Source organism: Bubalus bubalis, chromosome 12 (assembly GCF_019923935.1).
Source record: "Bubalus bubalis isolate 160015118507 breed Murrah chromosome 12, NDDB_SH_1, whole genome shotgun sequence".
Lineage (NCBI taxonomy): Eukaryota > Metazoa > Chordata > Mammalia > Artiodactyla > Bovidae > Bubalus > Bubalus bubalis.
This window is the reverse complement of record NC_059168.1, coordinates 24,601,269-24,628,175: the sequence shown is the minus strand read 5'-3', so window position 1 is coordinate 24,628,175 and position 26,907 is coordinate 24,601,269. Positions and strand designations below refer to the sequence as shown.

The 26,907-nt window shown below is 39.6% G+C and overlaps 2 protein-coding genes across 3 annotated transcripts in view; one reads left to right on the top strand and one right to left on the bottom strand.

Annotated features, from left to right (window-relative positions):
* The window catches only part of KCNG3 (potassium voltage-gated channel modifier subfamily G member 3), a 62,277-nt gene extending 36,911 nt beyond the window's left edge, over positions 1-25,366 (top strand). For both annotated transcript variants that reach the window (XM_006056794.3, XM_006056793.3), the window contains exon 2: positions 17,018-25,366. In XM_006056794.3, coding sequence (XP_006056856.2) covers positions 17,018-17,663 — 646 coding nt within the window. In that variant the 3' untranslated portion in view covers positions 17,664-25,366. The remainder of the gene's footprint in view (positions 1-17,017) is intronic.
* LOC102404617 (peptidyl-prolyl cis-trans isomerase A-like) lies at positions 7,129-7,852 on the bottom strand. Its single transcript, XM_044925854.2, has one exon. The coding sequence runs from the start codon at positions 7,835-7,837 to the stop codon at positions 7,343-7,345; it is 495 nt and encodes a 164-aa protein (XP_044781789.2). The 5' UTR covers positions 7,838-7,852; the 3' UTR covers positions 7,129-7,342.
* Positions 25,367-26,907: the final 1,541 nt, after the last annotated feature.

Genomic DNA, 26,907 nt, shown 5'->3' with positions numbered 1-26,907 from the left:
GTCTCTTTCATTGGCAGTCAGATTCTTTATCACTGAGCCACCAGGGAAGCCCTCATTGTGCTTTTAATTTTCATCTCCCTGATGATGAGAGTGCTGATCATCTTTTATATTTTATTAGGTGAAGTGTTTGTCCAAATTACCTTTAAAAAAAAAATAAGAAGAATATGGGCTTTTTGTCTTTATTAATGAGTCTTAGCAGTTCTTTTTACATTGCGGATACCAGTCCTTTGTCAGATAAATGTTTACTTGTTTGTTTTTAAATTTTCTTTCTTTATTTTTGGCTGTGCTGAGGCTTCGTAGCCACTCGGGCTTTTCTGTAGGTGCGGCTAGCAGGGGCTACTCTCTGGTTGCAGTGCATCGGAGTCTGATTGTGGTGGCTTCTTTTGTGAAGGCTCCAGGCTCTAGAGCACAGGCTCAGTAGTTGTGGGGCAGGGGCTTAGTTGCTCCGAGGCATGTGGGATCCTCCCAAATCAGGGATCCAACGCGTGTCTCCTGCATTGGTGGGCAGGTTACTTGCCACTGAGCCACTAGGGAAGCCCCAGATAAATGTTTTATGACAATTTTTGCCTATTCTCTGGCTTGCTTATTTGGTTTCAGTGTATTAAAGTTTCAGATTTTGATGAAGTGTAGTTTATCAATTTTTTTTTTCCATGCTCAGTGAAATAAGTCAAACAGAGAAAGACAAATACGCTATGATCTCACTTATATGTAGAATTAAACAAACCAAAATGAAAAAAGACTCATAGATACAGAGAACAAATTGGTGGTTGCCTGGGCCTGTTTGGGGTTGGGGTAGGGAAAGTGAAATAGATGAAGGGTATTAAGAGATACAAACATCTAGTTAGAAAATAAATAAGACACTGAGGTATATTATGTGGTATATTATAGCACATAAGAAATATGGTCAATAATTTTGTACAGGGACAGATGGTTACTAGACTTGCCATGGCAATCATTTGATAATGTATACAGATATCAAATCACTATGCAGTGCATCTGAAACTAATATAGTATTTGTTAACTATATTTCAATTAAAAAAAGATAAAATGCTATTAAATAAAAGAATTAGAGGAGGGAATGACTTAGGGTTAGCAGAGGGCGGGTCCTATACTAGCGTATTAGTTTATACTAGTATATACGGGATGGATAAATAACAAGGTCCTACTTAGAGCACAGGGAACCGTATTCAATATCCTGTGATAAATCATAATGGAAAAGAATATTTAAAATGTAAGAATACAAGAGAAACTAGAAAAGAAAGGAAAAATTGGTATCAGTTTTTATAAGAGGATCATGTCTAAAGAGGAGGATAGTCTCTTGATATCCTTTCTTTTTTAAAAAAATTCCTTTTAGTAATGAATTACCAATGAAATAAACAGAAAGTAGTAGAACCCATCTGATAGTTATATATGGATTGGGAACGGATTCTTGCAATGAGTTGATCTTCTTGTATCATTATTTAGATGGATTTGTGTCTCTCTGGAGGGGAGATGAAGGTGCTGGGGGAGGTTATGTACCTGCAGGATGAAGGGGATCCCCCTGGAGTGGAGAATGCTGATGGGTAGGTGCTGGTGGGTCTGAGTCATCTCATCTCTGGGAAATTTTTTAGTAATGAGAACAGAACCACAGGTTTTGGGTCTCCCTACTTGTTATGTGTATTTTCATCTAGAACGTGGTGGTTTACTGAAAACACATTCATCAGCATCTGGTGAAGAAGAGCTGTCCTGGTGTCCCTGACTTTGAGAGCATCTGGTGAGATACAGACAGAAACGTGGATGGTTTCTTCAGAGTCAGCCCAGAGCCAGGTCCTCGATTAGAGGGTAGTGAACACAAATAGTAATGTATGTGGTGGGGGTGGTTAAGTTGCTAAGTCATGTCCCACTCCTTGCGACCCCATGGACTATAGCCCACCAGGCTCCTCTGTCCATGGAATTCTCCAGGCAAGAATGCTGGAGTGGGTAGCCTTTCCCTTCTATAGGGGATCTTCCCGACCCAGATTTTGAATCCGTGTTTCCTGCATTGCAGGTGGTCTCCTGCATTGCAGGTGGATTTTTTTTTTTTTTTTTTTTTTTACTGACTGAGCCACCAGGGAAGCCTACAGCAATGGTATTGATGAAATGCTTTTCATAATTTGTCTCTGGAAGATGATCTGTCATTTCATCTATTAGGAAAATTGAGAGACTTGTTCAGAGTGGCTATCTCTTGTAATAGGATTTTGTTGGGTGGTTTTTCTTCACTTGCCTTTTGTATAGGGGTGGGCCAGGTTCTGTCTGACCCGCTCGTCTCCAGGGTGGTGATGAAGGTCTGCTGAGTCCTCGGCGTCTGCTGACATCCTTGCATCTGCAGTGCTCATAGCCAGTCAGTGGCAGGGTCTTGTTGAAGGCTTCTGTCACCTTTCCCCCATCATTTTATTTAATTTCATTGTATTCCCATCATCTGCCAGTTTGGGCCTTCCCTTTCTCTTGCCTGTGTCTAGTCTCCTGACTGTCTGCAGCCTCCAGTCATTTCAAAAACTCCTGCCCAACATGTATTCCCACAGTGCACTTGGCCTCTCCCCAGCTCCTGAGCCTGGCAATGTGCCCAGCACATAGTAACCTCTTAAGAAATGCTTATTCAATGAATGAACCTACCTGTTGCCAGATCTTTAATGGGTTCCCTTTGCCTTTAAAGCTGTAACTTTGAAAATCTATCAGCTTTGCCATAAGGCTTCCAGCCCTTAATCCTACACTCCCCCCTCTTTCCACTGCACATCTCACTCAGCAGCCCAGTGAGGCCCCTGTTCTGTGCTCTCTGAGGCTTTTCTGCGCCTGTGACTTTTCTGACCTGGCCCCTCCTATCCTTATTCTACCATCACTGCTTGGTTTCTGGCCTTTATTTTTGTTTTTGCATATTTTAGTAATTCCATAGGCAGATCTCCTGTTTTCAGTCTCTTCCCCAGCAGAAATGTCCCTGCTGTAGTCCCATCCCCTCAGCCAGGCCACTGACTTAGCTTGGAACTTGTTTTCGTATCTGTACAATAGGAATAATGCAATAGTCATGACCAACTTGTGGGCCCTGAAGGTAATAATGTATCCTTAAAAGTTATTTAAAAGGCTTTCCTGGTGGCTCACTGGTAAAGAATTACCTGCCAATGCAGGAGACACAGTTTTGATCCCTGGTCCGGGAAGATCCCATGTGCTGTGGAGCAACGAAGCCCATTTGCCACAACTACTGAAGCCCATGTGCCTAGAGCCCATGCTCTACAAGAGAAGCCACTGCAGTGAAAAGGCTGTACACCGCAACCAGAGAGTAGGCCCCCGATTGCTGCAACTGGAGAAAGAGCCCATGCAGCAACGAAGACCCAGCACAGCCAAAGATGAAAATAAATAAATAAATTAAAGAATAAAAGTTTAAGAAAGTTATTTAAAGAATCACATAATTAATACTTGAATACGTTCTAATTGTGAAAAATTCAGCTATTCATAGATGTTTATGGCAAAAAAATGGATTCCTACTTTATAGTAATTTACCTGCCAGTCTTCCTCTTTCTCTTGAACCAACCACTGTTAACAATTTGATAACCTGGCTCCTTTCCATATATGCTTATGACATGGTATATTGAAATTACCAGCCTCATAGGAGTCATTTCAGTAAATGGTACCCATGATTATTAACATCAAATAAACTTCAGGGTTTAATTTACCTTTCTGTCTTTATTACCTGCCTTGGACTTTTTTTTTAATGTAATTGCTTTCATTGCTCCTGGTTTATCAGCACCTTCCTGCCTTTGCTTGTGCTGGTCTTTCCATGACAGATTAAATCGCCACTTTCTTGAAGAAGTTTTCCATAATCCCCCAGATGAAGGAAAACTTAACTTTCTTCTGAACTTAATGCATGTTGATTACAGCATTTATCACTCTCTACATTTTACATTTGAGTTTCTACAGGCAAGCAAGGTTGTTGTTGGGGAGGGTATATCTTACCTTTCACTAAGATGTTTTTTAGGTTAAATTCGGCCTTCTTTTTGCTGTTGTTGTTTAAAATTATTTATTTGGCTGTGCTGGGTCTTAGTTGAGGCACGCGGGATGTTTGATCTTCCCTGTAGCATGTGGGATATTTTAGTTTTGTCATGCAAACTCTTAGTTGCAGCATGTGAGACCTAGTTCCATGAGCAGGGATCGAACTTGGGCCCCCTGCATTGGGAGCTTAGAGTCTTAGCCACTGTAGGGAAGCCCCTGTTTTGTTGTTTTTAAAGAAACTTTTTATTTTGAAATCCTTTTATACTCACAAGAAGTTGCAAAAGTAATACTGAGAGTTCCAGTGTACCCTTCACCCAGCTTCCTCCAATGATGACGCCTTGCATAATTATAATTAAGTTCTATGTATAAGTCACCTTTCTAGACCTCTCAGTGGCTCTTTGGCTCCTGGCATACAGTAGGAATTCACAAACTTCACTGTGTGATGAATGAATTAACGTGATCCACCGGCTTAGAACCACATCCAAGTAACAGATTGTCACTCCATCCTTACCCCAGGGCGTTGGATCCCCCATCGTAGGAGACTCAGATGAAGCCTAGGACATTTCTTGCCTCCCTTTGTAAATGCTTGCTGACCCATCAGACAGGGAGGACAATAAAGGGTTCTGGGATGTATGCTCATGTGTGTGTGTATGCTAAGTAGTTTCAGTTGTGTCCAACTCTTTGTGACCCTATGGACCGATTCTGCCAAGCTCCTCTGTCTGTGGCATTCTCCAGGCAAGATACTGGAGTGGGTTGCCATGCCCTCCTCCAGGGGATTTTCCCAACCCAGGGATCGAACCTGCATCTCCTGCTTTGCAGGCAGATTCTTTACCATCTGAGCCATCAGGGAAGCCCAGTAGAATAGTAGCGACCCCTTAAAAACTCCAAAGGGGAGTCCAGTCCTCTGTAGCCAATCCCCAGTGGTAGAAGACTGACCTTTCTGTTTATCCTTGTTTTTATCCTACCACATGTCCTAAAGATGCCATCCAAATACAGGCATTAGTAAGCAAAGTAATACGAAGTGAGGAACATAAAATAACAAGTGTACATTAATTACAACCATAAGGAAATGCATAAATCCCAGCCAGGATTCAATGTATTACATAACCAATGAGTATATATTATTAATCTGCCATTTATTAGCTGTGTGGCATGAGCAAGTAACTTATCTTTGCTTCAATTTCCTCATTTATAGGTGGGGAAAAATAAAACCTATTGCATTCAGTTGTGAGAATTAAGTGAATTAGTATGTGTAAATTTACAGAAAAATGCTTGGTACTTTAAGTATTTAATGTATTCTCATTATTGATCTAGAGTAGAAGGATAAACATGTATGAGTGGATTTTTTTTTGTAAGGTAATTAAAGTACATAAGAAAAAAAATCAGGTGGTTTTTTTTTTTTAACTGAGCTTTTTCTCCCATTGGACTTGTGGCAAAAACTCTTATAAGGACATGAAAAAGACTGTAGAGAATGTAGTGGATGGTGATGTGCAATTCGTTGGAAATTTTTGTTACACCAGGTATCATCAGACAGTACAGACCTGTTGGAAATGTGATTGGAAATGCCTCATATGTTTCAGTCTGAAAGCTTGGGGTAGGAAGGGTGCAACTTTTCTTTCTGTGCCTCTCTTGGGAGTGTGCTGGTTGATTCAAGTCACTGGTAACTCCATCATAGTGCTTGCTGTTCTAGTTGGGCATGCTTTTTCATTTTTCCTTAAAATTTTTTCTTAATTGGAAAAATAATATGGGCACATGGTAAATCATTTAACATTACCAAAGGTAATAAAATAAAAAATGAGTTTCCATCCTGCCCCAGGCTCCCTCTCTGGAGGCAGCAGCTAACAGTTTCTTAAGTATCCTTCTAGTACATGTATGCACACATACACACACAATTAGAACATAATATATGCACTGTTCTGCACCTGTATGTCATGAAGCCTGCTTCACATCAAATCACAGTAATGCACCTCACCACATTCCTTTTTGTGGCTACATGGCATAAGGTAGAGTTGTTAAATTCCCAATGTCAATTTCCTATGATTCAACCTGATGACTTCGGGAAATACATTTATATAATGAGTCTCCAATGGATAGATGTTTGTTTTTTTTTTTTATCCTTGGGTATTACAAACAGTGAGTCTCATTGTACATATTCTTTTGTAAATATGAGAGTGTGTTTGTAAGATAAATTCCTTGAGTGGGTGGCTGGGTCTCATGTGCAGTATAAAGCCTGACAAATCCTGGCAATTGCTCTTTTAAGAGGTTTTTACCACTTTATGCTTCAGCCAGCAGTGTATAAAAATATAAGCAGAATTCTTGGGAGAAAAGAAAATGAAAAGATGAAGCATTCATCCTTGCCTTCTCTTTGTGCTCAGGAAAATACCGAAGTGATCTCCTTTTGAATATGAAGGGAAGACTATGAGTCCAGAGATGGTTTGTAATAATGACAATTATAGACACAATTTATTAAGCTTTTACTATTATTTCATATTAATTCATTTAATTCTTTTTTTAATATTTATTATTTTTAAAAAATTTATCTATTTATTTATTTGGCTATGTCTTAGTTGTGGCACACCGGGATCTTTTGTTGTGGTGCAAGGACTCTCTAGTTGTGACGCATGGGCTTAGTTGCTCCATGACATGTGGAATTTGCATTCCTGGACCAGGGATGGAACCCACATCCCCTGCATTGCAAGGCAGATTCTTAACCACTGGACCACTGGACAGGGGAAGTCCCTAATTCCTTTAATCCTTAAGACAACCTGAGAGATAGGTCCTCCTGGCATTCTCATCATTTAATCATTGAGGAAAATTTAGGAAGAGAGATTGAATAGTGTATCCATGGTTTCAGAGCATGTTATTAGTGGAGAAGGGTTACTTGCTTCAAGATTCCCCTATCTTTGGACAAACTCCGGAAGTTGGTGAAGGACAGGGAAGCCTGGAGGGCTGCAGTCCATGGGGTCGCAAAGAGTGAGACACGACTGAGCAACTGAACATCAACATCACTGTCTTTGGACATCCTTGGTGGTCTAGCAGCTAAGAGTCCCTGCTTCTAGTGCAGGAGGCCTGGGTTCTATCTCTGGTCAGGGAACTAGATCCCACATGCTGCAACTAAAGATCTCTCTCTTTTTTTTTAATTGTTTAGTTTTTATTTCATAATCATAAATTTAACTTTGCAATCCAGCTAAACTTGGAGGGGGATAAGGAAAATATGGAACCCAAAAAACTATAGCAAGAGCACAAAGATTATAGGATATTTCAAGCAGGTGGGGTGAAGGGGTGCTCTCCTGGGCTACAGAAGGAATGGTCTGGTGTTTAAGTAAAACACAAGTGAAATTTATTAGATTTGTCCACAGTCAGCAATGGTGATCTTCTTGCTGGTCTTGCCATTCCTGGACCCAGAGCACTCCATGGCTTCCACAATATTCATGCCCTCTTTCACCTTGCCAAAGACCACATGCTTGCCATCCAACCACTCAGTCTTGGCAGTGCAGATGAAAAACTGGGAACCATTTGTGTTGGGGCCAGCATTTGCCATGGACAAGATGCCAGGACCTGTATGCTTCAGAATGAAATTCTCATCATCAAATTTCTCGCCATAGATGGACTTGCCACCAGTACCATTATGGCGTGTGAAGTCACCACCCTGGCACATAAATCCCGGAATTATTCTGTGAAAGCAGGAACCTTTATAACCAAATCCTTTCTCTCCAGTGCTCAGAGCACGAAAGTTTTCTGCTGTCTTTGGAACTTTGTCTGCAAACAGCTCAAAAGAGACGCGGCCCAAGGGCTCGCCATCGACAGCGATGTCGAAGAACACGGTGGGGTTGACCATGGCTAGACAGCAAAGGAAGCTCCAGGGTGGCGGCGTCTGCCCTAAAGATCTCTTATGCTGCAACAAAGACCCGGTACAACCAAAAATAAATATTTTTAAAAATCCTCCTTTGTTGGACAATTTCATGTTCATATTTTTATTTCATGTAAAAAATGATCTCAGTCTATTATCATTTATCTTATATTTGTTTGTCAACGTGTATGTGCCTTTTAAGGGACTTATATTTCATTTTTCCCCACCAAAACTATAAAACTTGAATCCTAAAATTCTATTTCAGTTGAAAAGAAACAGTTATTGAGGTTTGAAATAATAAAGCATTTTTTATGCTATATTCTTAATCACTGTGGCATTGTACTTGCTTTTAAATATAATTTTATTATAATTACATATGTATACTTATGTATATAGTATTTATATAACATACATATACAATAAATATTGCAGATGTTTTCTGTTCTTTCGTATATTTGTGTCATTCATTTAACTTTTTCAAGTCACCTCTTCAGTAAAAATATTCAGTCTTCGACTTCTTTATATTGTGAAGGGAAGTGAAAGTTGTTCAGTCGTGTCCAGCTCTTGGTGACCCCATGGTCTTTACAGTCCATGAATTTCTCCAGAAATTACAGTATTTCTCCAGGCTAGAATACTGGAGTGGGTAGCCTTTCCCTTCTCCAGGGGGATCTTCCCAACCTAGGGATCGAACCCAGGTCTCCCATATTGCAGGCAGATTTTTTACCAGCTGAGCCACAAGGGAAGCCCCTTTATATTTTAGCTTTCTTAATTGTCTCTGTAATATTGAATTTTAATCAGGTTCTGGCTGGAGCGAATGACGGGAACAATCACCTTAAATCCTTCTGCAGTAAGGCAGAATGTAAGTCACTGCTTTAATGGCAGCATCCACACCATTGCTTTAGTTTGACCCAGTGGGTAGCATGGGCACATGGTCTAAGAGTCTGAATTAAGGCTCCAGTTTCTTTGGGAGCATGGGTTTAAATCCCACTGCCTTCTCTCCTTTTTCTTTTTTTATCATGGTAAAAAATACATAATATAAAATTTACCATCTTGCATATCTGAAACTGTGTTAAGAACCAGAAGAGTGAAAACTGCTCTAATACATAAACCATAGAGACTAAGAGGTTGACATATATCATTTAACATTAATAATAAACATTGTTATAAAAGTCATCAGCACCTTCAGATGTTTCTTAGTGCTTCAAAGCCTAGTAGATCCATGTTTTATTTCCTGTGCCACTGCTGCTGCTGCTAAGTCGCTTCAGTCGTGTCCGACTCTGTGCGGCCCCGTAGACGGCAGCCCACCAGGCTCCCCCGTCCCTGGGATTCTCCAGGCAAGAACACTGGAGTGGGTTACCATTGCCTTCTCCAATGCATGAAAGTGAAAAGTGAAAGTGAAGTCGCTCAGTCGTGTCTGACTCTTAGTGACCCCATGGACTGCAGCCCACCAGGCTCCTCCGTCCATGGGATCCTCCAGGCAAGAGCACTGGAGTGGGGGCCATCGCCTTCTCCATCCTGTGCCACTGCCATTTCTTAATTGTGTGATCTTGGAAAAGATGTTTAACTTTTCAGCCTCAGTTTTGTCATTGGTAATATGGAGGTGTTAGGAGGAATACCCATTAAACAACAATTTCTCTTTTTCCTTTTCCCTCAGCCCCTGGTAACCACCACTCTACTTTTAAATTTGACTACTTTATATACCTCATACAGGTGAAAGTGAAAGTCCCTCAGTCACATCCGACCCTTTGCAACCCCATGGACTATACAGTCCTTGAAATTCTCAAGGACAGAATACTGGAGTGGGTAGCCTTTCCCTTTTCCGGGAGATCTTCCCAACCCAAGGATTGAACCCAGGTCTCCCTCATTGCAGGTGGATTCTTTAGGAGCTGAGCCACAGTGAAGCCCAAGAATACTAGAGTGGGTAGCCTATCCCTTCTCCAGCAGATCTTGCCAACCCAGGAATTGAACCAGGGTCTCCTGCATTGTGGGTGGATTCTTTACCAACTGAGCTATCAGGGAGGCCCATGTAGGTAGAATCATTCAGTATTTGTCTTTGTGAGTGTGTGATGGCTTTCTTTCACTTAGTATAATATCCTGAAGGCTCATCCATTTTTTAGCATGTGACAGGATTTTCTTCCTTTGTAAAGCTGAATAATATTCCATTGTAAGACTATGACACATTCTGTTTATTGATTCCTTCATCAGTGGACGTTTGGGTTGCTTCCACCTGTTGACTATTGTGAATTGTGCTTCTGGGAACACAGGTCTTCCACATCCTGCTTTCAGTTCTTTTGGGTATATACCCAGAAGTGGGATTGCTGGATCATATGGAAGTTCTATTTTTAATTTTTTGAGGAACTTTGGTACTGTTTTCCATAGCTGCTGCACTATTTTGGAGTCTTAACAATAGTACACAGAGATTTCAATTTCACCACATACTCATCAATACTTGTTTTCTGTTTCTAATAGTAGGCATCCTAAAGGATGTGAGATGGTATCTTCTGATGATCGTGATGACTTTGATGATTTCATTTCTCAGATGATTAGTGACATAGAGCTTGTTGGCCATTTGTGTATCATCTTTGAGAAATGTCTATGCAGATCCTTTGCTCATTTTTAAGTCGGATTGTTTGATTTTTTTGTTGTTGAGTTGTAGGGGTTTGATATGTATTCTGGATGTTAATCTCTCATCAGATACATGATTTGCAAATATTTTCTTTTCTGTAGCTTGCCTTTTCACTCAGTTGTGTTTGTTGATGCACAAAAGCTTTTAAGTTTGAGGCAAGTCTCATTTGTCTCTCTTTATTTTTGTTGTTTGTTCTTTCTGTGTCATGTCCAAGAAATCATGGCCAAGTCAAATGTTATGAAGCGTTCCCTCTATGTTTTCTAATAGGAATTAAAAAAAATTATCTTAGGTCTTACATTTAGCTTTGATTCATGTTGAGTTAACTTTTATACTTGGTGTAAGACAAGGGTCCAGCTGAATTCAGCACCATTTTTGATGGCAGACTTCAGTTATCTTATAAAGCTTCCAGAAGAAGCCATTCTCGTCCTTCAAGTTCTGTCAAGGTCACTTATATTGTACTGGGCAAAAAGCTGTTTAACACTTGTTATGTGTCTGATGAACGTGGGAAGTAAGGGCAGGAGATACAAAGATGAATAAGGCAGGGAACTCTCAGGTGATGTGAATGCTCTATATCTTAATAGGAGTTTTGGTTATAGAAGTCATGCATTTGTCAAACCTCAGTTAACGTGCACTCAAGGTTTGTGTGCTCCATTGCATGTAAAGTTCAAATCAAAAGAAAAAAATGAAACAGATATTGAACTCTGGCTAATAATATGCACTCTGAAGCTTTTAGCTGGAAATGCATTGATGTCTGGATTTACTTTATTTTTAAATTAATTATTTTTGGCTCATCTGGATCTTCATTGCTTTTTAAAAATAATTTCATTTATTTATTATTTTTGGCTGTTCTGGGTCTTCCTTGCTATGCGGCTTTTCTCTAGTTGCAGTGCTTCTAATTTTGATGGCTTCTCTTGTTGCACGGCCCAGGCTCTAGGGCACGCAGGCTTTAGTAGTTGCGGCTCCCGGCCTCTAGGACACAGGCTCAATAGTTGTGGTGCAGGGGCTTAGCCGCCCCTCAGCATGTGGGATCTTCCTGGACCAGGGATTGAGCCCATGCCTCCTGCAACACCAGGCAGATTCTTATCCACTGTGTCAGCAAGGAAGTCCTGGATTTACTTTAAAATGCATCCCTCCCAAAAGATAGATTAATACCTGGATAAAGGGGTGAATAGGTGAAAAGCAAGTATATTTAAAATATTAATGAATTTGTTCCATGTTTGAAATTTTTCAAAATAGAATAATGAGGGGAAAAAGATGAGAAGATAGCACCCAGAGGGAGGCGGAGGTTCACCTCACACGACATAGTTAATGGTCTCTTGTGTCCTGTCCTGGTCTCTTGCAGGCAAGTGGGCGCCGTGGTAGAACTCGTTAGCACTAAAAGCATTTGTTCTCCTGTGGAGCCTGTTTGTAAACCTCTGAGTCATTGCCATAAGCGCCTTCTATTATGAGGGATCAGTTAGGGGAATTAGAATGACTGGTGATTGCCAGCAAGTTTGAGGTCATCCAGTGCCTACAGAAAGGAATACGTTTTTCATCGTAATTTAGTATACAGTTATATATAACTGAAGCAAAAGTTTTATACTTTGATGCACTCTAATATTTCTGTTTAATTTCCAAAAAAAAAAGACCTCTGTCAATTTTGATCCATTATGGGTTAAGAACCAGCAGTGTGAAAAATCTGCTTTAATACATCAACCATGGAGATGAAGAGATTGACATATATCATTTAATATTAACAGTGAACATTGCCATAAAATTATAAGCATGTTCAGATGTTCCTTAGTGCTTCAAAGCCCAGTAGATCTGGGTTTCATTACCTGTGCCACAGCAATTTCTTCATTATGTGATCTTGAAGAGATGTTTAACTTTCAGCCTCAGTTTTGTCATCTGTAAAATGGAGGTATTAGGGGAAATACACGCGCCCTAGAGTTCTTGAAAAAGGTTAAATGAGATGATGTCTGCCCAGCTGAAAAGCCTGAATAAGTGGGAATTGTATTTTAGGCTGTAAATTCATTAGCTTCTATATCGTTAGGCCTCAAAAGAAATCAGAATGGGCTTTGAGGCGTCTGGTATCCTTCAGTATCTTCTGTTCTTTTTTTCCAACTTGTTTTTTGTACAAGTAGCCCACAGAGTACCCAGTCGCTGGCTGTAATGCTCGGTAACACAGCACTCAAGTTTTCCATCAGCTGCTGGAGGTGGCTTTGGTGACAGTGCCATTTGGAAACATAGGGAGGTTTGGCAGGCTTCGTAGTGTTTGTTGTTGGAGAATGCTTTGGCATAATCCTTGGTGAAAGAGGGATGCCTGGGGTTTCTCACTGATTCATCCCTTTCGCGTGGAATTCTTTATAAACTGTGTCTGACTTGGGGGGTGGAGCAGGATGAGCCCAGTGGGCCTCATTACAGATGACTTTATCTCTTTGAAATTTCCTTACTGAAAGATTATTTTGCATCATTTGGATTTCCTCCTTTTAAATCCGAACAATTTGGCTGCTAGTGGAAGTAATTAGCTGAAAATGTTCTGGTGTTTTTGGCACAATTAGCATTTTTACTCTTCTTAATTTAATCGAATCTTAGGATTTTATTGCTGGGAGAGCCCTTAGAAGATCAGAGCAAGAACAGCAGCAGGGCTCTCTGCATCAGGTCCAGAGCTCTTGTTCATGTCTGGCTGGAGAGGAGACATCATACTTTAGCTTGGGAACGGGAAAGACCCGCAGCTGATCTAAGAAAACTATTATTATGGTTGCTTTGTACTTTTGCAATCCCTTTTGAGTGCATATATTATTACTTACTGAATTTACCAGTTTATTACCTTGGATAGGCTTCCGTGGTGGCTCAGTGGTAAAGAATCCATCTGCTAATGCAGGAGACGCAAGTTCAAACCCTGGGTCGGGAAGATCCCCTGGAGGAAGAAATGCAACCCACTCCAGTATTCTTGCCTGGGAAATCCCATGGACAGAGAGAATCCTGGTGGGCTACAGTCCTTGGAGTTGCAAAAGAGTCAAACATGACTTAGCAACTAAACAACATCAACCACAAACAGCCAACTTAGAAATCTTGGTGGCTTAACACAACAAAGATTTATTGGTTGCTCACATTACCATATCCAATCAGAGTCAGGATGGGGAATGTCTGTCTTTCTCTGCACATATACGCAGGGACTTGGGCTGATAGAGACCATACCATCTTGGAGCCTTTTAGGACACATGGTTTTCAGGTTGCCATGGCAGGGAAGAGAATTCCCACCTACTCTTCATTGCCGCTGCCCTGAACTGTAGTCATTTTGCTCACAGCTCATTGATCAGAACTGGTCACATGACCCTGCCTAGCTGCAAAGGGCCAGAGGTATGGGGGGTGCATGGCGTATTTGATGAGCATTGTCAGGGAGAAGGGATGCATGCTATTATGTTTATAAAAACTGCATATTGAAAAAACTCAGCCTCTTGTTTTCTAGATCTACCGAGTTTCATTACCATCCCAGTTTTCTAAGCCTTGGGGCTCATAGAAGCCATTATGGCAGTAGCTTTTATTGATAGTCTAATGGGGACAGAGAAGCTGCTGCCAGCCACCAATTAATGGGGTCTATGTGCCGAGTTGCAGGTAATAGAGAAACAGGGACAGCTGTGATTTCATCGGCTGACCTCCCTCACCAGGCAGTAGGTTGGATTACTTTCACTGTGGACTTCATCTTCCTGGTTGGTTTATGTGTAAGCTGAAAAATAATCCCTTCCTCTCCACAAAAAGGCAGGTCCTAATTGCTGGTAGCCAGTTTACACTGTGCATGCTAAGTCACTTCAGTCGTGTCTGACTCTTTGCGACCCTATGGACTATAGCCCGAGAGGCTCCTCTGTCCATGTGATTCTCCAGGCAAGAATAGTGGAGTGGGTTGCCGTGCCCTCCTCCAGGGGATCTTCCCAACCCAGGAATTGAACCTGTGTCTGTTATGTCTACCTGCATTAGCAGGCAGGTTCTTTACCACTAGCGCCACCTGGGTAGCCCCTGGTGGATATTGCCTTATATAGCAAAAGGAATCGTGCAGATATGATTACGTTAAGAATTTTGAGATGGGAGTGTGTCTTGGGTTGTCCCAGAGGCTCTAAATGCTATCAAGTGTATCTTTACATGGTGTATCCTTACACATGTATCCTTTACACGGTGGAAGCAGAGGGAGACTTAACACAGTGGCCACAGAGGCAGAGATAGGAGTGATGTGGCTCCAAGCCAAGGGATGCCAACCAGGAGCTGGAGGAGGTGAGGAATGGATTCTACCCTGGAGCCTCCGGAGGGAGTGGGTCCTCCTCACCCTTGATTTTGGCTTGATGATAATGATTTGGCACTTCCAACCTCTGGATTTGTGAAAAAGTAGATTTCTCTAGTCTTAAGCCACCAAGTTTTTACAGTAGCCTCAAGAAATTAATACACTTAGGTTTCTGCTTTCTTGGTGGTCAGTGGCTCTTGCCCTTCTAACCAGGGCCCTGAGGAATCGGGACTGAGATGAACACTGGGGAACTGAGTGCTGGGGGAATAGGGTACTCTATACTTTTTTTAACCTTTGAAATTTAAACCATGTGAATGTATCACCTATTCAAGAAATAAATAAAATTAATCTCTGTGGCTCTGGGAACCCCTGTAAGGAGATTGTTGTTGTTCAGTGGCTAAGTTGTATCTGACTGTTTGTGACCCCATGGATTACAGCGTGCCGGGCTTCCTTGTCCTTCACCATCTCCCGGAGTTTGCTCAAACTCACATCCATTGAGTCAGTGATGCCATCCAACCATCTCATCCTCTATCGCCCCCTTCTCCTCCTGCCCTCAGTCTTTCCCAGCATCTGTAGTAGGGGAACATGATTCATTTTATTTATTAATCTTCATGAGTAACACCCAGTGCAGTTTGTGTTCTGTGCAATGCACCGTGGGTAATTCTTTTCAAATTGTCACCCCACAAACCTTACCATCCCACCTGCTTTATTTTCTTCTCTCTCCGTTGTACCTCTCAGGTTTGGGTCTAGGTCAGTAGCAAGACTGAATTAAGTGGGAAAAAATGAATGATGGTATAATGATTACTATGTCTTAAAATACAGATTTATTTACTTATTGGGCTGCGTTGAATCTTAGTTACAGCACACAGGATCTTTCGTCATGGTGTGCGGACTCTCTAGTTGTGATGCGGGCTCAGTTGCTCTGAGGCATGTGAGATCTTAGTTCCCCAAGCAGGAATCAAACCTGCGTCCACTGCATTGGAAGACAGATTCTTAACCAACTGGACCACCAGGGAAGTCTCTATTATAACTTTGAATTTTAAAATGTAATTTAATTAAAAATCACTTTAGCCTTACCTCTCACTCTTTATCAGGGCTTCCTAACCAGTATTCTGAGGTAAGGCTGGTGGCTTCCATTTCAGAAATGCTACCCCTGATGCCAGTATGCTCTATTAATTACATGCTTTTCTGTGTGTGCAGTAATGTGAAAAGGTTGGTAAATACTGATCTAGGTAATATGTGCGGAGAAGGCAATGGCACCCCACTCCAGTACTCTTGCTTGGAAAATCCCATGGAAGGAGGAGCCTGGTAAGCTGCAGTCCATGGGGTCGTGAAGAGTCGTACATGACTGTGCAACTTCACTTCCACTTTTCACTTTCATGCATTGGAGAAGGAAATGGCAACCCACTCCAGTGTTCTTGCCTGGAGAATCCCAGGGACGGGGGAGCCTGGTGAGCTGCCGTCTATGGGGTTGCACAGAGTTGGACACGACTGAAGCGACTTAGCAGCAGCAGCAGCAGGTAAAATGTGACCTTATACTTAAAAAAATACATGATGCATGAAAACAGCTATGGAAAACAAACAAGCAAACTTGTTGGGTCGTTGGGAAAATTCTAGTGATTATTTTGCTCCATTGTAGGAATCTTCAGCCTTTTTTCCACTGTGACACTCATGATAAGGATGGTCATGATCTGGTGCTGTCCTGGAGAAGGCACTGGCATTCCTGCAAAGCTTTTAGAAGCAGGCTCAGATTCAGTGTCTCCCACACAAGCCTGTAGAGAAAAAGAAATAACAGTAACATTTTAGGAAATGATCTTGAGTTCACTCTTATTTACCAAGAAATAAATAATCAAAAACTTGGGTATGTCCTCTGTCTGTAGGAACCATGTCCTTCTGATTCACCTAATAACTTACATCGCAGTAGAGAACCACTATCCTCATGGAATAACATTTCATATTGTGGCAAGCTGAGTATAAGTTAATTCAGGCCACCATGTAAGAGATAGATTTTTCTACAGTATTAGTAATAAGCAAACAAATTTTTTAATGGTGTTACATGCTGTATATTAATAAGAACTTCATCAAGTTCAGTTTTCATTTGTTGAAGTATTTGTTGTTCTGTTGCATCCTGGTGGGTCTGATGATGTTGGTGATACTGTCTGTTCTTTTATGTTTTCTGGAAAAGTAACTAAATTAGTATGTTAGTGTAGTACTATCTGAAGAAATCTAAGAGCTATTAAAATGCTTAAAATTAAAATGATCAATTCTTCTTTTGTTCTCTTGACAGGATAATTGAAGCTATCTGCATAGGTTGGTTCACTGCGGAGTGCATCGTGAGGTTCATCGTCTCCAAAAACAAGTGTGAGTTTGTCAAGAGACCTCTGAACATCATTGATTTACTGGCAATCACACCGTATTACATCTCCGTGTTAATGACCATATTTACAGGCGAGAACTCTCAACTCCAGAGGGCTGGCGTCACCTTGCGGGTGCTTAGAATGATGAGGATTTTTTGGGTGATTAAGCTGGCCCGTCACTTCATTGGTCTTCAGACACTTGGTTTGACTCTCAAACGATGCTACCGAGAGATGGTTATGTTACTTGTCTTCATTTGTGTTGCCATGGCAATCTTTAGTGCACTTTCTCAGCTTCTTGAACATGGGTTGGACCTGGAAACATCCAACAAGGACTTCGCCAGCATCCCCGCTGCCTGCTGGTGGGTGATTATCTCTATGACTACAGTTGGCTATGGAGATATGTATCCTATCACAGTGCCTGGAAGAATTCTTGGAGGAGTTTGTGTTGTCAGTGGAATTGTTCTTTTGGCGCTACCTATCACTTTTATCTACCATAGCTTCGTGCAGTGTTATCATGAGCTCAAGTTTAGATCAGCTAGATATAGTAGGAGCCTCTCCGCTGAGTTCCTAAATTAATGCGTTGCAAAGCAATGCTTGCATACTCTTCATTTGATCTAGTTGACGCTACTTCATATTTATGTGTTTCTTGCTGGGTGAGCACTGCAGTGGTCCCGTCATCACCTTGGTAGAGTAAAGGTTGTCCTTCCCAGCTGAAGGGATAAAAGAATTTACTTATTACGGAGTATAGAAGATTGAGACTGCAAAGGAAAGGGAATGTCTCCTAGAATAAATTTTGAGATCTTATTTAGACTTGTCTCTTCCCTGCCTTGAACAATTACACTTTTTGTGTTTGTTTTAAAGTATATTATTTGAACATTTTAAAACTGAAAGCTACTATTTTCCAAATGTTCTTCCATCTTGTGAATACAGAAGAAGCTTGGAAGTTACAGTGTTTTTTGTTGGAGAGTAACATTTTCATTTCTAAATGTTTTATAATCTCTTATATCAATGTCAGAAGTATCCTGGAAACATATGTCAGATGCAGGAACTGTTTAACAAATACTTTGAAAATTTGGCCAAATTTTAAAATGTAGAGTGGAGCTAGTAGATACAAGCAAGAATAGTATTTGAAAAACTTCTCCGGCATATTTCTCAATTATCTGATTTATTTTTGTTCTTATTCTCCTTATCATACCATAGTATAATATGGTATGATATCATACCTTATCATACCATAATATGATATGGAAGCTTGAGTATGTTCTTTCTTTTCCTTTTTGGATTTCTTTTTTCTCTGTCTTGAAATGACTTAAAAAGAATGTTGTATTGTTTTGCATTTTATTGGACTTCGTTTTATTTGAATTCATTGCTGCTACTAGATGTTAATTGTCCTAACATTCAGATGTCCAAATAAGATTTCCAACATTAAAATGATAATAGAAATAGTTTGATATTGCAACCCATATTTATCTTCTTCTGCTCTTATTGGTTTTTATTTTTTTTTTTACTAAACACCATGTGTTTAATAAGACTTAAGATGAAAGGATATTTATGTAACCATTTTATACCAAAGTCATACTTAGATGTTGTCACTGGATTGTCTTAAAAAAGAAATGAAACATTTTCTTACTCTTGGTTGCTGTGTAGCTAAGCCAATTTTAAACCAGCTAAAAGCGATGAATACATCAGTATTTGAGTAGATCTTCACCATTGGCAATTATAGCTATGCCAAAACTTCTTGTAACAACATTGAGTAATATGCCACACTAATCTGGCTAGGTTATTAGGACTGGTTAATGTAAACTGATGATGTTAACAATCTGAACTAGAATTTTGCTTTGTTAACCAGTTGCCGTAAAGCCAGCAATATATAAACACAAAAAACTAAAGTCATTGATTCATGAATAATTTAATATTATACATTGTAATTTAATGGGGATGGGAGAGGGAGCAGAGGAGATTGAAAGGGGATATATTTATCAAGGAAAGGGTTACCAGAAGTGTTCATTAAGGGAATATTAGCCATCATCTAGTTCAAACCTTAAGTATAGGTAGAAAACCAGGGCAAGAGAGGATGTGATTGTGAAGGAGTTAGGATTAAAACCTGAACCTCTGAGAACCTAGTCTAGCAGCTTATTTCTTAACACACCCCTGGGTTTCAAGAAAAGCCTTGAGAAGCCACTCTCCTTTGCTGTTGCCCCTGTTGAGGTAATAATAGCAAAACCATTCCTCTTCCCTGACTTCCTTTCCTGAGTTTAGGTAATGTTTTGATCATTAAGACTCTCATCCCAGGACTTCCCTGGTGGTCTAGTGATTAAGACTCTGAGCTTCCACGGTAGGGGGCATGGGTTCAATCCCTGGTCAGGGAACTAAGATCCCACGTGCCCCACAGTGTAACCAAAAAGCAAACAAACAAAAACCCCGAAAACAGGACTCTTGCCTCATCTTGCCTACTATTGCACACTGGTATGTTACTTATTACATACTCCAATTCGTTTGTTTATTGTATTTGTTTATTGTATATTCATTGTACTCCAATATATTTGAAATAGATAGCATGGATTTCTTACCTATTTTGATGAAAGCTTTGTCATTTATGCAAGTAATAGCCAAGTGATAGCATCCCCATATTCCTAATAAGACAGCCATCCATTTTGCTGGCACTGGGAACTCCTCATGAGAATATGTCTTATCTCCCCAAGTCAGGTTTAACTATCCTGAAGGCCTGGATCCCCTCTCTCGCACACACCTTCATGTCCCCACAGCATTTGTGATAGACTTGGGCACAAACTGTTGACTGATCTGGGAAGAGAAACTACTTTCGGAAGAGGCAGGGGGAAACCTATGCCTGGACGTGTGTGTGCGGAGCCACCTGTGTGAATACACAAGCAGACTTTGAGGCTGCCCTGAAGTAACTAGTAAGAAATCTCTTGGTGATGTCAGACTTTTCACAGGCCCAGTTCTCATAAAGGAGCATATTAGATAGATGCCAGTGATGGTCCAACCCCCACTGTACTTTAGATGCTGATGAGACCTGGTAGACTGGCTCATTCATGACTGAAAAAAGTATACATCATGGATATTGTAGGTTTTTCGGATTGAAGGTGTTTTCTTCTAAGCTTCCCTGGTGTTATTGCCTTAAAAAATAGTAACTGAGTAACACTTCTTTCATAGTTGTACTTTCAGAGATTCCTCATCACTCAATCTTCATGGCAGAAATGCTTTCGATAGGACCTGTATTAGTCCCAGTAAGTCAGATATTATCTTAAATTAGAATGCCCGAGGAGGAAAGAGGAAGTCCAAATGTTTGTTCTCATTTTATCATCCCTGAGCTTTTGTGACTTGATCTTACATATAACTTATTTTGTTGTTCTCTGAAGTGGGATTCTTCAGGATAAAGTTCCAAAGTTAGGGAACATATTTGAAAGTGAACATACTCTAACAATTCAAGATCTTATCTTTTTTCTTTTACAACTCTATTGTTTTTGCCGGTAGCTGTAGTTGCCTTTACTTTTCTGTAGGGTTTTATAGTTACTTGTAAAACATGTTTCTAAGTTCTTACTTTCTTAAAAATGTGGAAATGTATTCTTTCATAGTGGCTATCAGTAAGTCAAAATAATATGTTCTGTTTTTAAACTTTCGTCCAGATGTCCTAGGTCTCCAGTGATTTGGGAGGAGGAGAAATGGGGTTAAGTTGGATGTGGATATTGGAAGAATTTTCTCTGTTGGCTTGGTATTTTCTAGAAGCAGCTTATTTTTCCTCTTTGCTATAGAAATGAAAATTAAAAAAACTAAAAACTCCTAGCTCTGTTTTACTATTAAAGCTTATATAGCTCCAAATTTAATAAATTTAATGCATAGCTTCACAGAATAATCCCAGTGCCCTCTGACCCTACATAAGTGTACACTTACGGTATGCAATATACATTCCAATCAAACCTGGTATAAATATTTCATAGGGTTGTAATAAATGACAACTAAAGGGCCCTGGAGGCCTTCTGGTTTACCTTGCATCTTTTTACATCCTTCATTCTATCCAAATGTTTGCAACTTTGCTCCCAGTGGGTTGTGATTTAGCCATCATCCCCCATACGGAGCCCAGCTAGCCCTGGTTTGGCTGGAACTTCCTTGGTTTTAGCACTAACTGTACTCCCATCCTGAGAAATCTCTTAGTCTCAGGTGATCTGGTACAGTTAGTCACCCTAGTGTCAGATCAGGCCTCAGAAACCTGATTTTCAGACTTTTTGATTCAGCACCCTTTGGATTTACTTTGTTTTTTTTTTTTTTTTATTGTAACATCAGAAAGCATGAAGGATTTCTCTTAAAAATGTTTTGGGGTCCTTTTTATAGGTCACATAAAAATCAGACGTTGCTTTTAGGTGCCCTGCATGTCAGGAAGGAAGACTTGGAACGAGTGTATAAGGAACTCAGATTTTCAATACAGTTTTTAAATTGCAAAACTTCACAGTTGTGCACTTACTCACATGTAAGCAAATAAGTGCAGTTATTTCATAGTTTATCATTGCATTATTTAGAAGGGCCAGGTTGAGAAATGTCAGAGCTGAAGAGGAAGTAACATGGGTTGAAGCATTAATGGGATGTTCTGGAAGAATTCCACTTTGGTCAGAGAAGGTTTCATACACTTCTCTGTTTGTTCAGCATGCTTTCATATGGTGTTTTGCTTCCTGCTTTTCCAGACCCATCTGTACTTGGAGGACTGGGCATGTCAGTTCTGCCCCTGTAAGTAAACTAGTAATTTGCTGCCCCATGCCGTTGAGCCTGCCACAGACTTGTGAAATGCCACCCACAAGCATGACTACATTGTCCCATTCTGTCGTTAACTTTTATTTTGCCTTTACCAATTCCACACTTATACCTAAACTTTGGGATTTTTGCAGTTCTCCCAGACATTCCTCAGCTACTGAGATTTTGAAGTAGTATCGTGGTGGTGGTTTAGTCACTAGGTTATGTCCGACTCTTGCGACCCCATGAAATTTTCCAGGCACAAATACTCAACTGGGTTGCCATTTCCTTCTTCAGTGGATCTTCCTGGCTCAGGGATTGAACCTGAGTCTCCTACGTGGCAGGTGGTCTCCTACACAGCAAAATGAATGAAGGAAAAATACATAGCTATGGCCACACACACACTTCTCTTGTATCAGAGTTGAGGATTTAAACTCAAATACTGCTCTCCATTAAGGAATTCAAATTCTTTTGTTCTCTGCATTGTCATTTTTACTGCTGAGCCTCCAGGGAAGCTTGCAGACATTCCTAATAAGCACTTGAACTTTTGATTATTGGTGCGGCTGAATCCTCAGTTTATTATTTGTTAAGGAATTGAATTGGATAATCTGCATTTATGCTACCAGTTCAGTTCAGTCGCTCAGTTCAGTAACTTAGTTCAGTCGCTCAGTCTTTGCAACCACATGGACCGTAGTAGCACGCCAGGTTTCCCTGTCCATCACCAACTCTTGGAGTTTATTCAAACTCATGTCCATTGAGTTGGTGATGCCATCCAACTATCTTATCCTAATTTTGAACAGATTAATTTTACATAGCTTTGGTGAGAATCCTTTGGTTTATATTTTAAAATATCAACACTATCCCAATATACATTTAGTGGATGAAAGCCAGAGGGAATATATATTATTTGGAGTTCACCTACCAGGACTAAGTAATGCTTTGTCATTTATGTCTGGAATAGTATTTTTGTTTAATTTATACAACATTGTATTGAAACGGAAACTAAAATTTCCCATGACTTTATACTTTATCCCTTCTAGACTTCAATTATTTTGATCGTTTTGAAATAATTCTATAGTTCTGCCCATGACCGAGTAGAGGCCATTTGTGGTGTGTATTGTTATAAAGTGTTTTTTTGTTCTGTTTTTCTTTTTCATTAAAGAAGTGTAAATAATGACAGGTGTTTTTGCTGTATTAAAATACAGTGATTTGTTCAACTTAACATACGGCTGTTTAACTATGTGTTATGAGTTTTATCTTGCAGGTCCATTGAATTTCCATGCTTTCCTTCTCTACAATGCAGAGTACAGGAGAATTTGACTTCCTTAGTGGAGAGCAGTATTTGAATTTAAATCCTCAACTCTGATAAATGCATGTTTTTCCTTTCATTTATTTTAGCCATAGCCACTCTTTCATATGAAATGTTTGAAAGTAAAATGCAAAATTATGAAATCAATATCATGCTTAGCTTTCAGGTCCATGTGAAAGACTGTTTATTTTTTATTCATCAGACAGAAGTGGAAAGTTTAGATGTTTTTGCTTTGAGATAAACCACCTAAATTCTTACCTGTATTTTTACTGATTCAATAATCTTTACCATTGGAAGGTTTTTTTTTTTTTAAATAAGTAATTCAAATTATATAATAGTATAGTTTTTAAATTATAATAATGGGTCATGGTTCCCTTCTTGAAAACTTCGGCTTACATAAGAATCACTTTTAATTAGCTCTTCCAATCAACTCAGTTTAAAAAGATCAGAAAGAAATTAAACATATGTATGTTTGTGTCTTTTTCTTAAATACAGTTTTATTAATGCACTTTTCTGTGCTCCAGTGCATGGCAGAGATGGGAACATTGTAGCATGCAACAAATAATTAGGTGCATCCACTTTTTATAATAAGTAGGTTTCCAAACATTAGTATGAAAAGAAGTTTGTAAACTTCATCATATTTCATGTACATAATAATGGATGTGTACAGGAATTCAAGTAGGGAATTCTTTTAACCCGTGAGTCATCTTTCTATTGTGTTACTATCTCCTAATTTATGTGTTTTTTAGATTTGACTTTTTATATATGTAAGAATGAGGTCTCTTATGAAGAGCGTACTTGCATGGGGATCAGACTCAGATCAAATTATTGAATAGCAGCTATGTATGAAATCAGATTTGAGGAATTATAGCATTTGACTTAATGAGAATTTTTGTTAGCTAATAGAAGGATGTGATTTCCTGATCCCCTAAAAAGTTATCTGAGAGGTAGCTGGAGATGAAAGGATGAATACCTTCCTTTTATTATTTGTTCTAAATCTTTTCTGCCTTTCCCTTTCTCAGTTTAGTAATTCACTTCCTATTCTGTTTAAAACCACATAAGTGAGGTTAAGCATGTCATCACCATGCCAAGGGGCAAGCAAGGGGCTGGAAAGAAGAATGAGAAATAGTTACAGGATATTTGACTAAATTGATCAATGCATTGTTAACATTGTGGTTTTGTTGATAAACTTTAGGCAATTTGGGAAGGTTCAGTTCAGTTCAGTCGCTCAGTCGTGTCCGACTCTTTGCGACCCCATGAATTGCAGCACGCCAGGCCTCAGGGGAGTTAAAAAGTGGAACTAAATAAATATAAGGTGGTATTAACAATGTGCGTGGTTTTTTGTTTTTTACAACTGGAGATATAATTCACATACCATAAAATTTATCATTTTTAAAGTATGTAAATCTGTAGTTTTTCGAATAGTCACAGAGCTATGTAACCATCACTACCAAATGTTCTAATTCTAGAACATTTTCTTTTTCATTTTTGGCTGCACTGGATCTTTGTCGCTGCGCGTGGACTTTCTCTGGTTGCGGTGAGCGGGGGCTACTCTCTAATTGTGGTGCGCAGGCTGCCCATTGTGGTGGCTTCTCTGGTTGTGGAGCATGGGCTCCAGGGCACACGGGCTTCAGTGGTTGTGGGACACGGGCTCAGTGGTTGTGGTGCACGGGCTTACCCTGTGGCTTATGAAATCTTCCAGGTCCAGGGATCAAACACGTGTCCCCTGTATTGGCAGGCGAGTTCTAATCCACTGTGCCACCAGGGATATCCTAACACATTTTCATGTACCCCCTACTCTTTTGCAGTAACTCCTCACTCCTCCCTTACCCATCTCCTGACAACCACTAATCTGCTTTCTGTCTCTAGGGATTTGCTTATTCTGGACATTTCATATAAATGGAAACGTGGCCTTTGTGTCTGTCTTTTATCGCTTAGCATAATGTTTTGAAGTCCATCTATGTCGTAGCATGGATCAGTACTTCATTCTTTTTATTGTTGAATAATTTTCTATTGTATGGATGTACTACATTTTGATTATCCTTTTCTCATTTAATGGACGTTTGTGTTATTTTTACTCTTTGACTGTTGTGAACAATGTTATTATGAACATTCATGTACAAGTTTTGTGTGAATGGTATGTTTTTCATTTTCTTGGTATATACCCAGGATGAGATTCCTGGGTCATATGATAAGTGAATGTCGCTCAGTCATGTTCAACTCTTTGCAGCCCCATGGACTATACAGTCCATGGAATTCTCCAGGCCAGAATACTGGAGTGGGTAGCCTTTCCCTTCTCCAGGGGATCTTCCCAACCCAGGGACCAAGGTAATAACATCATGTTTAACTTTTTGAGGAGCTCTCATACTGTTTTTCGAAGCAAGTGAACCATTTAATATTCCCACTAGCAATATATGAAGGTTCCATTCTCTCCAACAGTTATTTTCCTTGTTCTTCTTTTTTCTTTTTAAATAGCAGCATCCTAGTGTGGGTATGAGTTGGTATCTCACTGTGATTTTGATATGCATCTTCCTAATAGCTAATGGTGTAGAGCATCTTTTCATGTGCTTATTGATTATTTATCTACCCGCTAGGGAGAAAGGTCTAGTCAAACCCTTTACCCATTAAAAAATTTTTTTTTTTAATTGTTGACTTTTAAGAGTTCTTTATATATTCTGAATATTGAACTTTATCAGATACATGGTTTGCACATATTTTCTCTCAGACTAAAGAGTTGTCTTTTCATTTTCTTAATAATATCATTTGCAGTACACAAGTTTTAACTTTAAGTGTAGTCCAGTTTTATTTTTTCTCTTGTCTTTTGTGCTTTTGGTATTGTATCTTAAGGAACTCAAGGTAATGAAGATTTACTCTTATGTTTCAAAATTTTTATAGTATTAGCTGTTAGTTTCAGGTCTCTGGTCCATTTCGAGTATGGACCATTTTTATGTATGGTATGAGATAGGGATCCAACTTCATTCTTTTGGAGGTGGATATGAAGTTGTCCCTGTATCATTTGATGAAAAGACCGTTCTTTCCACCATTGAGTGGTATTGGCATACTTGTCAAAAACTGGATAACCATAGATTTGTGGGTTTATGGATTCTCGGTGCTTTCCCAGTGATCTACATGTCTGTTCTTATGCCAAAAACACACAGAAGACTATAGCTTTGGAGTAAGTTTAGAAGACAGGAAATATGAGTTCCTCTTCTTCTACAAGGTTGTTTTGGCTATCTGGGTTCCTCCCATTTTCATATGAACTTTAGAATCAATGTATCCGTTTCTGCAAAAAAGGCAGTTGGACGTTTGATAGAGATTGCATGAAATCTGTAGATCAATTAGGGGAGTTTTTCCATCCTAACAATATTAAGCTTTTCAATCCATGGTCATAAGGTGTCTTTCCATTTACTTAAGTGTTCTTTAATTTCTTCCAGTGTTTTATGGTTTTCACTGTACAAGTCTTATGCTGCTTTAATTTATTCTTAAGTGTTTATTCTTTTTGATGCTATTATAAATGGAGTTGTGTTCTGAATTTCTTTTTCAGATTGTTCATTGCTAGTGTATAGAAATACAACTGATTTTTGTATACTTATCTTATATGTTATAACCTTGCTAAACTTATTAGTTTTGGTTTTTTTATTGTTTTCCATATATATATATAAAAGATAATGTTATCTGCAATGAGAGAGAATTTAACTTTATACTTCCTTTTTTTCTTTCTCTTGCCTAATTACCCTGGCTAGAACTTCTAGTACAATGTCAAATAGC

What these genes read in the sequence shown, in the direction of transcription:
- LOC102404617 (XM_044925854.2), bottom strand. Translation starts at nt 7,837, where the DNA reads ATGGTCAACCCCACCGTGTTCTTCGACATCGCTGTCGATGGCGAGCCC.